The sequence below is a fragment of the Cavia porcellus genome, unplaced genomic scaffold (assembly GCF_034190915.1).
Source record: "Cavia porcellus strain 051 isolate PalLab524CR breed Dunkin Hartley unplaced genomic scaffold, mCavPor4.1 scaffold_3, whole genome shotgun sequence".
NCBI classification, from domain to species: Eukaryota; Metazoa; Chordata; class Mammalia; order Rodentia; family Caviidae; genus Cavia; species Cavia porcellus.
The window spans coordinates 97,712,789-97,729,535 of NW_026947486.1; the positions used below are offsets into that span (position 1 = coordinate 97,712,789).

General features: G+C 38.7%; 1 protein-coding gene across 1 annotated transcript in view; it reads left to right on the forward strand.

Moving 5' to 3' along the window:
• Positions 1 to 12,048, forward strand: part of Hprt1 (hypoxanthine phosphoribosyltransferase 1) — a 42,166-nt gene extending 30,118 nt beyond the window's left edge. Inside the window, exons 5-9 of the mRNA XM_003462671.5 lie at positions 2,326 to 2,343; positions 4,447 to 4,529; positions 10,158 to 10,204; positions 10,367 to 10,443; positions 11,401 to 12,048. Of these exons, the coding sequence (XP_003462719.2) occupies positions 2,326 to 2,343; positions 4,447 to 4,529; positions 10,158 to 10,204; positions 10,367 to 10,443; positions 11,401 to 11,448 (273 nt within the window). The 3' untranslated portion in view covers positions 11,449 to 12,048. The remainder of the gene's footprint in view (positions 1 to 2,325; positions 2,344 to 4,446; positions 4,530 to 10,157; positions 10,205 to 10,366; positions 10,444 to 11,400) is intronic.
• Positions 12,049 to 16,747: the final 4,699 nt, after the last annotated feature.

A 16,747-nucleotide genomic window follows, 5' to 3' on the forward strand; every position in this document is an offset into this window, starting at 1 on the left:
GCTGTAATTCTGATGGGTGTTCCCTTGTAAGTGATCTGTTTCTTGTCTCTGACAGCTTTTAGTATTCTGTTCTTGTGTTGGATTTCTGGAATTTTAATTATTATATGCCTGGGTGTTGCTCTGTTTGGGTTGTAGGTGGCTGGGGTCCTGTATACTTCATACAACTGAGTATCTTTACCTTATGCTAAATTAGGAAAATTCTCCTGGATTATTTCTGTGAGTAGCTTTTGTAGTTCATTTGTTTGTGTCCCTACTTCTTCTTTTATGTTCTTAATTCTTAAGTTATAGACCCTCTTATCATCTTCTAGTCTTTGTATTATTGCTGTTTGTTTCTTTGTTATTTTTAAGAAGTTTTTCATTTCATGCTCCCATATTACAAATCTGCCCTCCAGTTCAGATAATCTGTCCTTAGTTTTTTTCAACCTGTTATGCCAGTTTTCAATAGACTTTTTAGTTTCCTGGTATTCTCTTTGAACCTGTTTCACGTATTCTATGCTTTCTCTATTTTCTCCATTAAACAATTTTCCCCTCTTTTTCTGTTCTTCCATTCCACCATCTGTTTTTTCTTGGGTGGTGCTTAGCATTTCTCTAACTATTCTGCTTATGTCTAGCTTCAGGTCATTAATAACTTCATTCCTGAACTTGTCTATGAGGCTCTCGAGATAGTGCTTTATATCTATTGGTGCTATGTCTGCTGTTGCCTCTTTCTCAGAATTGGGGGCCGAGGACCCTTTCTTGTTGCTGCCTCTTCCCACATTCTTTGTTCCTTATATATGCAAGCATATATAGGAGGCCCACCTTCCTTCCCTGTCAGCCACAGTCTGATTGAATGGCACCGGCTAGGTGTTCCTGCCCACTGCAGCACACCAAGAAGTTGCAGACCAGGCAGCCTATGCGGGGCCCACCCCTCCAGGTCACCCTCAGGAGCTGGGACCTGGGTTGTGCTAGCCTACTGGGTCTCAGCCAGCAGCGTCACGTGGGCTAGGCACTGCTCACCAATCCCGCTTGAGAGGCGGATTGGTGACTGAAGTCACTGCAGCGCCCTGTTCCCGCAAGTCTGCCCCGTCCCAGAATGTCCTCTGTTGGAGTCTCCTAGACCGTGGAAGAGTCCCAGTTTTCCCTCACTCACTGGAGGTGGATGCACAGCTCCCCGCCCGTCCCACTCTCAACTCCGTTCGCCGATTCCCGTTCTCAGAGCTTCCGCGCATCTCTCTCCCTGCCGAGCCAATGCAGATGCAGCTGCCGCACGGCGGGAAACCCAAATCGCGGCTTCCAATGGTGCGGGCTCCAGCTTCCACGCTGAGGCTTTATCTGTTCCTGTTATAGCACCAGGATTGCATTTCCAGTTGGTTTCTCTCAGCCCATTTCGTTCTTGGATCACCGGCGCATATCTCCTCTTGCTTATGATTCCTTACTCCACACCATTCCTGAATTCTAAGCTGGGTGTTTCAGAGAGCCTCCGTAGCTGCTGCTATCTGTCCGCCATGTTCTCCCGGCAGTCGGTTATATAGAACATTAATAGAAGTCTGGTGATATATTTTTATGATAGTATATGAATTAAAACTATGAATAAGCAATGTAGTACAGATCTTCTTAGATCATGGCAGTGATTATAACCAGTATATGAAATACTGCCTCATTCCTCTCACTAGTAGAACAAATAGAACCCATGTCTGCTTTAGGGGTATTATTAGTTGGTATTATTAATTATTATTAATTATTAACTAATAATTACTAATAATTATTAGTTGGTATTTTCTCTTCAGGAGTCTTATAGCTATAAAGTTCTAAGATACAGAAAGTGGGGTAAGGGTTTGTTGTGGGAGGAAGTATTGATACCATTCTTTAGTATACACCAAAATACACACATATCTGTATTAGTTTTTGCCTAATGGGAAAATTAGTTTTGAATTGGATTCTATATGTATGGTAGGTTAAATGTATGATTTTGGAGTAACCATACAAATTGCAGTTCTTAGAATGTTAGTGTCAGAAGTCATATAAGATGCCAACTAATTTGAGTTTTGTTTTACATATGGGAAACTGAGGCCCAGATAAATTTCATATTTCACCAAAGACCTTGTATTAAGTAATGAAAGGTTTTATAAAACTGATCACATGGGTCAAATTTTATTTATGAACATTTAGTATTAAAGATTTCCAGATCCTAACAGATGGCTCACTTGTTTCAAGAGAGGTTCGATATAGTACAGTATTTAAAAGGAGAATTTGGATTTCCTTGGATTTTAGTATGATGTAGTTCACTTGTAATTGGCAGTACTGTCTGATTCACCATGATAATTCTCATTCCTCTTTTTCTTCTAGAATGTCTTGATTGTTGAGGTAAGTTCTGCATTTACTTGTGATCTAATGCTTCTAGTTTTCTAATTTAGTGTATGTTATCCTGAAGGTAAGCCAAACAGAGAAATTCTTCATCAGTTTTAATGGTAGGCTTGTGTTTAGTATAGGCTATATGGTGATTCATTTTTACCGATAATGGAAAAATTTTGGTGTGTTTCCTACTTCTTTTTAGTTAGAAATATTTTTTTCTCTAAAAATGATACATGTAATTTGATGTCTGGCTAAAATTTTGTTTTATGCCACATTTGGTACATGCAAAAGTATATAATTTATGTATCATTTTCCATTTGCTGTTACTTCCTGAATTACTTTATATGTAATAGTAACTAGCTTTTTCCAGTGCTTACTTTGCAGTATACTGTTACAAGTGCCAAAGAGACAAGCACAGAGAGGTTAAACAGTTTCCCAGTGTTTTCAGGGTTCTTCCATGTCGACTTGTGCCACTTGTATTCATTCAGTCTCATCGCTGAATAACAACAACAACAATAATTATAATATAATTATAATTTAATTATAGATATAAATATAATTATAATTAATGGATAATTTCTTTATCCATTCACCAATTGATAGGCATTTAGGTTGTTTTCACTGCTTGCTCCTTATTTCTTATACCTTAGATGTTTTTCCATTAACTCATTGACTGTACTTGACATCGAATCCAGGACCTTCTCCTTGAGTTACAGGTTACCCATGTTGGGCCTGAACTTGTAATCTTTCCTCAGCCTTCCAGATCCCAAAGTGCTTGGATTATTAGTGTGTGCCACCAGGGCCAGCATAAAAAATATTTATTCCCCTCATCCCTATGTTACGATTAATTCCCTAACAACCAACTCAAAAGCCTTCTCCACAAAGCTGCCTTCTGTCCCAATTCCCCTTCATTTCACTTGGATCCTTTTGTTTTTAATACTAATTATGAAATATTTGAATTCAGGAAAGGGTATGTTCACCAACCATAAAATATTAACATTTTGCCATATTTTTTCAAATATAATTTTTAAAAATTAGACATAATAGAGCTAAAGTTCCATTTCTTCACTTCCCCTTCATTCCCAAAGGTGTGACAACTATCTTTGATACATAGCATTCCCATTTATGGTTTGTATACTTCCCGAGTACGGGTTTGCTGGATCCTCTGGAGGCTTAAAAGGCTGAAGTAAGATATTGTTCATCTATGGCTCGTACTCTTCAAAGTTCCTTTAATTGCCGGACCAAGGATCTGCTGCTGAGCTGCTAAAGGCCATCCTCATGTCCTAACATGTGACCTTGTTACAACTAGACGTTTGATTTCTTCAAAGCTAGCAGGAAAATCTCCAACCCACCAGTTATTTTATATAACAATCTAATCACTGAAATGAGAATCCCACCATTTGCACAGATTCCACTCATAGCCAGAAGAGTAGAGATTCTTTGGTTATGTATACCAGGATCCGTGAAAATTCAGGCTACAACATGCTGAGATATCCGCATTATTCCCAGTTCTCCAATCCTGATGTTTCTCATGCTTCACGTTGCTTGAGGCCATTTTTAGAGTACTTTCAGGGAGAAGCATTAGGGTTATGGTTTCAGGGTTTGTTTTAAACAATATCCTATTTTTGACTAGGTACCTAAAATTCACTTTAATGCAAAAATCATTTTATCCTTTGTTAATTGGGATGCTTTAAAGGTAGTACAAAGCAGTGGTCTTCAAAGAGTGGCTTATTAACTATCTGAGAATCAGAAAGAGAGTATCTATCTTGAATTTAGATTATACTAAAGTACCTTTGATTATAGAAGGACATCATCATAACTTTTTATTGAAATGTACATATGTATAAAATATTTGCAAATGCATGTTTAGTTTGTTGTCATTGACTTCTTCATGCCTATAAAATCCTATACTGGGAATTGGCCAGATAATTTATAGATTCTAAAATATCTCAGTGTATGAATTTTGATGAAAATTATTGCACTGAATAATCATTATTATGCCATGGAGAAATACGAGAACATTGAGGCCCTGATATTTTGTATTTGACTAGCTGCTCTGAATTGAAAACTATTCTGATTTTATTTACCATTTAAATGCTTTGTCTTTTTTTAAAGGACATAATTGACACTGGCAAAACAATGCAAACATTGCTTTCTTTGGTCAAGCAGTATAATCCAAAGATGGTCAAAGTCGCAAGGTATGTATGACATTTTAAATGGAATATTTTCTTCATTTGAAGAATTAAGTGATTTATTCTTTGTAAGGATAAATGCTTTTAGCTATCGTTTTTATCTTTAAAAGTAATGTCATCTGAAATAAGACTCAGCAAATATCTTTGGAAAATATTTTTTATCTTAAAGATAATAAAATCCAACAAAACAAAACAGAATGAAGCCAATCAAAACAAAGCAGCAAAATTGGTACAAAGCAGGATACTATGAAAACAGCAGTAGCTACCATAGTGTATCTCATTATCTTCACAATAGTTGTCAATTCCATCAGGTAGAGCAAAATCAACCCCAAAACAAAACCGAATCAAACCAATCAAAGCAGAATATTGAATAAAGCAGAACAATCAGAACGAAACAAAAACAATATTGGATATTGGATATTGGATTGGAAAATATTGGATTTCAAAGGCAAGATAGAACAAAATCCCCCATATTTGCTATATTGCATATTGTCAAAATGAGCCAAATGATACAAGCATTTACTTGCTTTATGTACCTTAGTTGCTATGCACTCGGCCTGTCCTCCAAGCCGGCAAGTTGCTTAAGCAGGAATGGGAGGGTTGAGGGTGTTGATTCTTAGCCTGTGCACCGGTAGGCTCACAGGAGGTGCTAACTTTTCTCTCCCTGGAACCTGCATGGCTTACCAGGAAGGCTGGCTAGTTGGCTTCTTGGTCAGTTTCTCCTAGTGCCAGTATGGCTTGGGAGACGCTGACTTTTTTCTTCCTGGAACCCACACAGCTTTCATGGCTTGGAAACTAATTATTTTGTGTATGAATAAAGCCATTCATTATGGTCACCTCCTTGCCTAATGTAGTTGTACCTTAGAATAAACAGGGGAATGAATCCAGGACCCTCATAACAAAATCTATAGATTCTCAGGCCCCTTATATTAAGTGGTATAGTATTTGCGTGGATCCTGTGCACATCCTCTTTGATACTTTAAATCATTTCTAGATTACTTATACCTAGTACAATATAAATGTTATATGTAAATGATTATTAAGCTGTATTATTTAGGGAATAATGACAAAGGAGAAATCTGTACATGTTCAGTGCATGTCCATGAAATTTTTGCTGAATATTTTTAATCCACTCTTAGTTGAGTTTGTAGATTTGAGATCCTTGGATACAGAAGGCTAACTGGATTATTTACATTCCATGTTTCAGCATGCTAATTATATCCCCTTGTGCTGAGCAGCATAGTAGAAGATTTGGGACCTTCCTGCAAAATTAAGACCTTCCAAAGGGTGTAAGGAAGTGGTACAAAGGGGTGGGCCTGAAGATCTGAAGCTCTGGGAATCGAGTGATGCATAGTGCATCTTATTTTGTGCCCACATTAAAATTTTACAATGCCCACTTCCTTTCTCTAAGCCAGACTGCTCTTGGCTGTGCATGTGCTGTTTGACTTTTGCTTTCACAGTTTTACTGAGTCTGTGCCTAATTTGAGTTTCATGCTCCAACAACTCTGATGGCATTATTATTCCTGCTTTACAGATAAGGATACAGAGGTGTAGGGAATACCCAAGTGACACAGCACCACTAAGCTATAGAGATGAGATTGGAATCCAGGGAGACTGGCTTAGTTAATGCTTTTTTACCTTAAATTTTTGTTAGAATCAACATACTTGGCTTTTTGTTGGTAGGTTGTTGAAGGGTTTTGTTTTGTTCTACTTTTACAATTTTGTTTCACTATTTATTTATTTTTTTGTCTTTTTCCTTTTTATCGGTACCAGGGATTGAACTCACGACTGTCTGCTTGCAAGGCAGGTGCTTATGCCGCTGAGCTAAATCCCCAGCCTCACTTTTTATTATTTTTAAGTCTTTTACTAAAATAGGAGTCAGATAATGATGTAACTTTTATCTTTTTTTCCTGAATGATTAACTGGTTTTTATAATCCATTCTGAAGGATCAAGATATCTGTTGAGTGCTTTTGAAATCAGAATCAGCCTACTAATTAGTCATATTTCAGCAGTGTGTCCTTCTAAGCTTTTCTCCTAGCTGGTGCACGTGCATGTCAGTAAGTTTTTGTTGCTAAAGATGTGACATGCTCAAACAATTCTCAGGTCCTTGCTTAGTAGTGAGGTTGGCCTCTGTCGGTATTTTTTGACCTTTTTCTCTAATCTCCCTACCATTAAATTTTAATGTCACAGGTATTATATCTGCTTAAGTCTTACATGTGTATTTGTGCTTTATATATGAAAGGAGTAAGTATAAAACTCATTTTTATTCAGAGTTAAGAATGACTAACGTTTTTCTATTTTTATTTTTATAAATAAGTATTAACACATAATAATGTACAAAGTCATGGGGTTCACTGTGACATTTCTATACATGCCTGATCATGTTTACGCTCCCTTCTCCTGCCCGCTCTCATCCCCCCCAAACTTTTTAACTTAAAAATTAAAAAGCCTCTCAATTGTAAAATTAAAGCTTATAGGATTGAACATCTTTTGAAGCTAGTGCTAAAGTGTCTTTCTCAACGTTTAAAACAGCAATGTATGAGATATTTGCCCCAAATTTTGCCAATATGATAGGTAAACATAGTATTTTATTATTTATGTGAATTGTATTTTTTATTAGTCCTAATAAATTCCTCTTTCTTACTGAAGCTATGTTTCTCTATGTATAGAAGGTGGATCTCAATCTGAACTTTTTTCTTCTTGAAGTAGAATCTCGCTATGTAGTTTAGGCTGCTGATGAACTCATTATGTAACCCAGGCTGGGTTGGAACTCACAGCAATAGTGCTGCTTCAGCCTCCAAGTGCTGGGATTACAAGTGTGCACCACCATGCTGGCAAGAATCTGAATTTTTAATAAGTCTCTCAGATACTTCCTATTAACACTGAAGTCTTAATATTCTCCTTCAGGGAGTCCTTAAGGCTCAGCCTTACTGTATATTTTTACTTTGGGTTTTTATACCAGATGTTTCCTCAGTATTGGCATCTTTCAATGTAAATCCTTAAATCAGCAAATTACACAGCTCTTTATTTTGCATTTGAATATAGAACATCTAATACTGATGCTTACTCAATAAAACTTACTTGTTTTTTGTTTAAAGATATTTAAATTTATTAGCAGATAGGAATGTTAGATGGCCTGGTCACTCTGGAAAATAGTTTGGCAGTTTAAAAGCTGAACGTGTCGCAGTGCCTGCCTGGCAAGCATGAGGCTCTAAATCCCATTTCTGGTACCAAAAAAAAAAAACCTCAAAAAAACATGAAACTTTCTTAAGACCGCAAAAATTATACTACTAAAAATTCATCGTAGAGGAGTGACAACTCACGTTCACACAAAAGCCTGTAGATTCACAGCAGATTCACTTGTGATAGCCCCAAAGCGAAAGCAACCAAACTGTCCTTCAGTGGGTGAGTGGTTAAATGAAACTGTGGTACGCTCATACCATCATACTCAGCAATGAAAAGGCAACAACTGTTGATAGACACAGCAACCAGATGAGCTTCGAGGAATTGTGCCAATAAGAGAAAATATCCAAAAGTTGCGTACCATATGATTCCACTTACACAGCCTTCTTAAAATGCCACAGTTATAGAAATTGAGAACAGGTTAGTGGTTCCCAGGGGCTGGGGGTTACAAGAGAGAGCCTTGTATGATGCAAACTATATTGATTCTTACAGGACTTACATACATCGACACGTGATAAAATTTCTTAACAAGCAGATAGGTGCATATAAAAGTAGTGAAATCTAGACAAAATCAGTTCATTTACCAAGGTCCATGTCCTCATTTGTGACAGGCTCTTAAAGTTAAGGTGTTACCAATGGAAAAACTGAAGGACACTACGGACCTCTTGTGTCTGTGTGGGTTTTTTTTTTTCAACTTCCCGTGAAAAGAAAAATTTTGAAAAGCTGTTGACATTTAACTTGTTTTCTTCAATGATAATTTTTATTTTTTAAGTTAAACTACTACATATGCCCTGGTGGAGTGGTGCATGCCCTTAATTTGAGCACTTAGGCGGCTGAAACAGGAAGATTGCTGTGAATGTAAGAGCTGTCTAGGCTGTGTAGTGAGTTCAGGTGCAGCCTGAACTACATGCGGAGACCCTGTCTGTATAAAAAATGGTTCTATATAGCAAAGGAAACAACCAATAGAGTGAGGGAACAATCTACAGATGGGGAAATGTTTTTACCGGCTACTCCTCATGGGACTAATATCGAAAACATATAAAGAACTCAAAAACCAAACCTCCCAATATAAAAGACCCAGTCAAAAAATGGGCAACTGAAATGAACAGACACTTCTTCAAGCAAGTTTAAATGACCAATGAATACATGAAAAAATGTCCAAGTTCTCTTTTTTTGACACAATGTCTGACTTTGTAGTGCAGGCTCGCCTTGAAACACTGCATAGCCCAGCTGGCCTCAAACTCCCAAGTACTGGGATTGCAGACGTGTATCATCACATCTGGCTTACCCAACTCCTCTGACCATCAGAGAGGTGCAAATTAAAATAACATTAAATTCCTTTTTTGCTTGTTTCCTTTTTGTTTTTGAGACAAAGTCTCAGTACATAATTCATTCAGGCTGGTTTTGAACTTACTATGTAGTTCAGCCTACCCTTGGACTCACGGCGATCCTCCTGCTTCAGTCTTCCAAGTTTTGGGATTACTGGTGTGCACCACCACGTCCAGCCTGAGATTCCATTTTACTCCAAAAAGAGTGCCTAGCCTCAAGAAGTTAAAAAAAACAAATGATAGAGAGGCCACAGGGAAAAAGGAACCCTTACACATTGTAGGAATGTAAACTGGTAGGAACAATATGGAAATGAGTATGGAGATTCCTCAAAAAGCTAAAATTAGAAATTCTGTTCAACCCAGCCATTAAGCTTATTTAACTTTATATTTTTTGAGTTGTTTCTATTGTAATTAATTTATTTATGTAAATTATACCAAATCACATATGCAAATTAGCCATCTCTGCCCACTAATGATAGCAGTGTGAACAATTGAAAAAGCAAACTTATGTTTGTAACAATTTAATTACAAAATTTAATTACTTAAAAATTGTAGGCTGCTGGTACAGATCAGTGGTAGTGTGTACTTAGTAAGAACAAGACCCTCATCCCTAGGATTTCTCTCCCCTCAGAAAAAGAAGTTGCTTCCTTTATCACACCATTTTTTAGCCTAAACATCTTCTTTGTGAGCCATATATTAAAAGTCGATAAAAGGTGATACCTCTCCCACATCCTTTGCAGTTTAGGGATTATATGTTCAGGTATTGTGGGCCACGTGACCTTTATCTTTCCATCTTTGCTCATTGGGGAACTTCCCACCCATTCATCTTCCCAGTTAGCTGCCCTTAGATTTGCACAAAGGTGGTGATGGTGCAGCTCCTAGAACCCTGTGTCAGGTTTCCAGGTGGAGATCAAGGGTTTTGTTCATGATCTGAACTCACTGCTGGCCCTTCCGAGTGATCTTCATGATTTTGCTCTCTATTTCATGTCTTCCTCTGGGTGTGTTAAAATGGACCATGATATGCTAAATGCATGTGAAAAACTATTTAAGAACATCGATGTGCTCTTTGGTAATGTCCTGTTGTCTTTCCATATGTCACATGTCACACTTTGTAATTAACAGCTTGCTGGTGAAAAGGACTCCTCGAAGTGTTGGATATAGGCCAGACTGTGAGTAGATTACTTTTTGTCAGTCATATAACCACCTTTCACCTAAAACATGAAATGGCTTAGAGTTACTCTAAGAATATATTTATAGAAGGCACATTTGCAAGTACTAGATTTGAAAGTAAGGTTTTCTATATCTAAGTGATGAATTATGATTCTTTTTAGTTGTTGGATTTGAAATTCCAGACAAGTTTGTTGTTGGGTATGCTCTTGACTATAATGAATACTTCCGGGATTTGAATGTAAGTAACACTTCTTTTTCTTCTCACTGTCATTGTTTAAAACCCACATAATTTAAGAAAGAGAATTGTTTTTCCTTGCAGCACCTCATAATTTGAGCATACCGATGGGTGCCATTAGTCACATAAAGCTGTAGTCAAGTACAGATGTCCATAGAACTGGAACTTGGCCAGGCTAGGGGGATACTTCTTGCTGGCTGAAATAGTTGAACAACTTTAATTCATAATAACCATCCCATTATTATTTCAGATGATAAATGTCCTTAGGAGAAATAAATGATCAAGTTTAAGTCTTCTAATTCACTCTCCTTCAAATATCTGCCTCCTACTCTGGAGACGGGAGTCCCATGAGTGTATTAATGAGCATGGTTGAGGAAGATTTAGAAGACTCCACTAACATCACTAGCTAATGCAGGGCTTCTACTCCGTCTTTCTTTCTCACTTATCCTGGGCCCTATTTTGACATACTTAAAATTCCCTGTTTTGTTTTTCAAAGTTATATATTGAGACAAATGAAACTCCTTTTTTTCAAGACACGAGCTGAAATTGCTAGCTTTGCTTTTTTTGTCTTTTTGAGACAGGGTTTCACTATGCAGTTCAGGTTGGCCTTGAATTCACTTTGTAGCCCAGGCTGGCCTTGAACTCATAGTGATCCTCTTGCCTCAGCCTCCCAAGTGCTGGAATTACAAGCACTCTCCACCACGCTTGGCAAACTTTGCTTATTTAATAAGAGCCCTGGCAGCATAATACTGTTTCTTACAACATAAGCAAAATTGGGCTGGGGATTTAGCTCAGCGGCATAAGCGCCTGCCTTGCAAGCAGGCAGTCGTGAGTTAGATCCTTACCGATAAAAAGGAAAAAGACAAAAAAAAAAAAAAAAAAGATAAGCAAAATTTTGTTTTTATCTTTCACTTTACGATACACTATTCTAACGTGAATTTCTGGATTTGTATTTTACAGCACGTTTGTGTCATTAGTGAAACTGGAAAAGCCAAATACAAAGCCTAAGATGAGAGTTCAAGGTGACTCAAGAAACATTGGGAGTCCCAATGATATTGCCAGCAAAATTATCAGATGTTCTAGTTTTGTGGCCATTTGCTTAGCAAAGTTTTCTGCATGAACCTTCTAAGAATTTTATCTATTTTGTATCTTAGAAATATCAGTTGCTGCATTCCTGAACTTTTTATTTGCACTGTGAGCCTATAGACTATCAGTTTCCTTTGGGTGGGTTGCTTAAATTGTGAATGATTCTTCTCATGAAAAAAACTCAAATTATACCAGTATTAAATAAGAATATTGAAATTGTATCTGTAAGAAACATTTAAAGAAAAAAATATTAGTTTTTTAATTGGTATTTTAATTTTTGTATATTCAGGAAAGAACAGAAGTGGTTGAATATTGTTTGTTGTATCATCATGTATTTATAAAAGTCAGAAGTGGTCAGTTTTTTATTGATGTTGGTGACAGCATCTATGAAGTTTTGTTCAGTTGAAAAAAATCTGTCTTGGTAGTGTGGACTCTTTTTTTTTTTTTTTAGTTCAAGATTATTTCCCATTACTGTTTGTCAACGGTTTCTTTTAAATGCAAATAAATAAATTTTAAAAAGGACTACTTTTTGAATTCTTCAGTGTAAAAGTCCTTAAAATAAGGACATACCTCTTTAAATGAAGCTGTGTACCCATCATTTCTCCACAAATTAACTTAGCGTAGTTTTCCATGGCTTTTCTTTTCCTTGTTTTAAGCATTGGTAGGTACATTACAATCCTCATCACTCACGGCAGACAGTGACTATCTGGTGCAGTGGGTTACTGGAGCTAGCAAGGTCCCTACCTACTTCATAGGTGTTCAGACACATGGTACACTTTGCTGCATTTCCCTGGGCTAAAGGGATGTGACTTTCTTTTAGAGATCTGTTAAGTTCAGATTGCATTGTCAGCTGTATCTCCACAGATTGCTTACAGACATGTCCTGTTACTTTCTTTGTGTAGATAATGCTTCATTGGCCAAAGAACAACAGTTTTTTTGTTGTTTTTTTTCTGGCAACAGGAGAAAATTTTTAAATCAAAACTGATTGCTTCTCTGTTCAGGTAAGGTATGAAGTCTTGTGAGCCATCTAGCTATATTTCTTTCTTTCCAGGTTTGCTATGAGTCCCAGCAACAAAGTAGGGAGCTTTAAGTAATAATTTGCTGTAAACCTTGGACTTCCTGCTTTACAAAACATTTCACTTGTGTTACCTCATTTGATCTTCATAACCCTGCAAGGTTGAGGTTGATGTTAGCCACATGAGTGCAGTATCTAGAGAAAAGCTTCTGTATCCCCTCTTCCCTCCAAAATTTCACCTTGCTGAGGTCCACCTGCTTACCTATTAATCCTACATCCTGTTCCCATGTTCCCACTGCTCACTCTTCTTATGCCCCATTTTTTTTGTTTGTTTTTGTTTTTGTTTTTTGTATTTTTACCGGTACCAGGGATCAAACTCACGACCACACGCTTGCAAGGCAGGTGCTTATGCCGCTGAGCTAAATCCCCAGCCCTATGCCCCATTTTTAATTCTGCTGTCACCTCTTGCATCAAACCATATGAAATTGCTGCTATCTTAGGTTAAAAAAATTGCTGGTAATTTTGAGTAGTGTAACCTAGTAACATTCCATATCATTTACATTTGTATTTATTGTTCAATATTTGGCTATACCCCTCCACCACCCCTGGTAGAATATAAACTCCGTAGAGCAGGGTCAGTGTCATACACCTCTAATCTTAACTACTCAGGAGGCTGAGACACAAGAATTGCAAGTTCAAGGCCACCCTGGGCTGTGTAGTGAGACTGTCTCAAACTAAAATTTAAAGGTGGCTGAGGATGTAGCTTAGTGTTTCCTGGGTTCAGTACCTAGCATTGCAGCAGAAGAGAAAGAGAAAAAGGTGGGGGTAAGAAGAGAAAAAGAAAGGATGGGGGCAAGAGAGAGAGGAAAGAAGTATGTAAGCTTTCTAGAAGAAAACACTGTCTTATTCATGGCTGTGGGCGCTCAGAGGGCTGTTGGAGCTCACATGATTGTTGTTAAATATGGGAGAGCTAAGCGTTCTGGCCCGGCTCTCAGTTACACTGTCCTGCTTCCTGAACATGTGACAGCAGATTAGTTAGTTTTGGGAGCTGGTTGGTGGTGTTAATGCTGTCTAATTCACAGGCTCATTGGAAGAATTAATGAGCTGTGACGGTGCAGGTGAAACCAGACAGTGGCCTACCACTAAACAAATGCACATCCTCATTAGTTGCTGCCATAAAAGAAATATTTTAAGAAGTTAGGTGCATGGCTAGTAAGTGGCAGAGCCAAGAACTTACTACAGCATTATGAAGAAATTGAAATCTTTTTCTGATACACTCGAGTGTGTGTGCATGTGTGCGTGTGTGCGTGCGTGCATGCATGTTTTACTTGAGACTGAACCCAGAGCCTTCCTACTGGTCTGTATCCCCAGATCTTTTTAAATGCTTTTTTAAATTTTTGAGATAAGTTCTTGCTAAATTACTAAGTTGCACAACCTGAGCTTGAATTTGTAATCTTCCTGCCTCAGCCTCCCAAGAGTTCTGGGACTACAGGAGTGCACCACCACTCCTGGCTTAAAACTCATTTAGTCTACTGTAAAGTGTAATGCTTTAGTTGGTCTCCTGACCCAATCCAATCTGAAACTCAGCTAACAGCCAGTAAGGAAAAGCCTCTGCCAAACTTATAAATTCTAGGCATGGACTGAAGCTGATATTTTTTATAAGAATACTCCTCAGACCTGAATTGGGGGCATAAATGATTTGATTTGATTTTTCAGGCAGCATCTCACTATTAGCCCATCGGGTCTTGAAGTGAAGGATCCTTGTTCTTTAGCCTCCCAAGAGCAGGGATCACAGGCATGCACCACCACATTCAGCCATAATTTTATTTCTTTATTCACCTTTCAACAGATCAGATGTACCTGGTTTATAAAATAGGGGAAGGGAGATGCTGAGAGGAGCAACAGTCATTTTCATGGTGTGCAGTGGGCTGAGGAATCCCTCCACTTCTGGCACGCACACCTTGGCCAGACCCCTGGGGCGGCCCTGAGCACCCCCAGTGAGCTTCCCTCCACTCTTCCCATCATGTTCAGCTTCCACCCTGCACTTGTTGGGGGTCACTTTTAATTTTCAATTTTTCTTACTATCATTGGGGTTTGTGGGGCTGGAGGATCTTTTAAAAATTCATAAACCAGGTTGAATTACTCACTTGATGCCTAAGGAAGCACAAAACGTTCTGTGGCCTACAAAGCCATGTGTAAATCAGCATGCTGCTTTCTGCAATTTACCCCTAAGTTATCCTCCTGGTTCTCACCCCCACAGCCACTCTTGTTTCCCTGGCCTGCCAGTCTCCTTGCCCTAGGGCCTCTGTAACTGCTGCTCCTCCGTCCCTCCCCTCCCCTCCCCCATCACTGGGGCTGGCTCCCAGGGTACTTGGTGAGCCCTCCACTGACCTTTCTAACAGCCTCAAAGTCACTCTCCATTAATTACCTCTTGTTTTCCTCATGGTTCTTTATGCTGCCAGCAGCCAGGTGTTTTTCTTAAGCAGCAACACCTATAGCTGATAGACTGGACCTGCCCTCTGGCATGGATTTGGCTGGGAAAGAAACAAGGCCACAGGAATATATATGGTTATTACTTAGTTACATTCCTGTTGCTGGGACAAAATACCCAACACTCACTAGTTACAGGAGGAAGGCTTTATTTAGCTCGCAGTTTGTAGAGGCTTCAGCCCATAGTCAGCTGGCTGCAAGGCAGGCAGCATGATGGGAGGGAATCACAGAGAAGAGACAGTTTGTGGTGTGGCAGGCAGGCCCCAGGGGGCCTTCCTCCCTTCCCTTTTTATTCTATCCGGGGTATAAGCCATATTGATCTGGTAACCTCCTTCTTCCCTCCAGTGACTCCATCATCCACACCCACATCTGTGCTGAATCAGTCAGTGGACTAATCTAGGACCACATTCTCATGATGGAATCACTCCCGGAAGTCCCACCTAAGAGCACAAGGCTTTGAGAAGATACACAGACACAAGCAGTGCCACCCTCACCAAGACAAGAATGCTGTCAGATCCCCACATTCCCACTTACAGAATGACACGGGCTGTATGTTGCTCTATGTTGCTCTATCTGGGCTAGCCAGCTACAGACTCTAGCTGAGTGATGTGGCCTACATGCCTCTTAGCACAACCAGGAAACAGATGAGAAACTGCCTCATGGGAGCCCTCCAGGATAGGGAGGTGGGCAACAAATGACCTTCGGTCAGCACCTCACAGAAAACAGCTCATGTTACTGTGTTCTGAGGAGGACCACAGGGTATTCGTCCACCATAGGTCAAGCTGTGTTTGCCCTGTCGCAAGGCCTGTGTGGAGACGCCCGTAGCATACCGTCTTGTATACTTGAAATCCTCTCTAGGTGACTTAGAATGCCCAGCACAACATGAAGTCTATGCAAATAGTCATTACACTGTATCATTTAGTAAATAGAAAAGAAGGCTGCCCGTCTTTAACATAGATGCAATTATTTCCAAAAAGTTTTAATCCGAAGTCGGTTAAATCTGCAGGTGGTGTGCCCATGGATATGGAAGTCAGCCTCTAATTTTCAGGCTGATCAAAAACCACTATTATTAAAATAGCTAACATTTATTGAATTATGTAATAAAATTGTCCTAAGCACTTTGAATCCTTAAAAGGGTAGTTAAATTGCTTTTTTTTTAAACTATCTCAACTTTGCAGATAAAGAAATGCATGTCCAGAAAGTTTGCATAATTTTTTTAGCTCACACATCACACCGCTAGTAAGTGGCAGAAGAAGAATTTGAGCTGAGAGAATTTTACTCCGGATTCTGCCGTCCTAGGCCGTTGCCACTTCATCTGTAGTGTCCAACTTTTGTGTAGAAACTAACACTGATAAGATAGAGAAAAGCTTTAAGCTCACTGGACGTAATAATTCCAAGTGACTCGTACATTAAACAGCTTCTTGAGGTCATAGCTGATCTTTAAGAATGTAAACGAACTTCCTCTGGCTCTGGACAGCATTTTCAAAGACTGTTGCAGAGTTTCTCCAGAGTACTCTTCAGATATTTTTTAAGCTGGCTTATTTTACGATCCTATGTGGAGCTTCAGACAAAATAACTTCCCAGCATGAAGGATTATGTGTGCTCTTTGCCATTTTTAAATGTGAATTTTATAGACACTTCAAACCACTTGAAAGAGTAATGATTTTTTAATGGTTTTTTCATTATTATTTGTAACTTCAAGCATTACTGATAAAC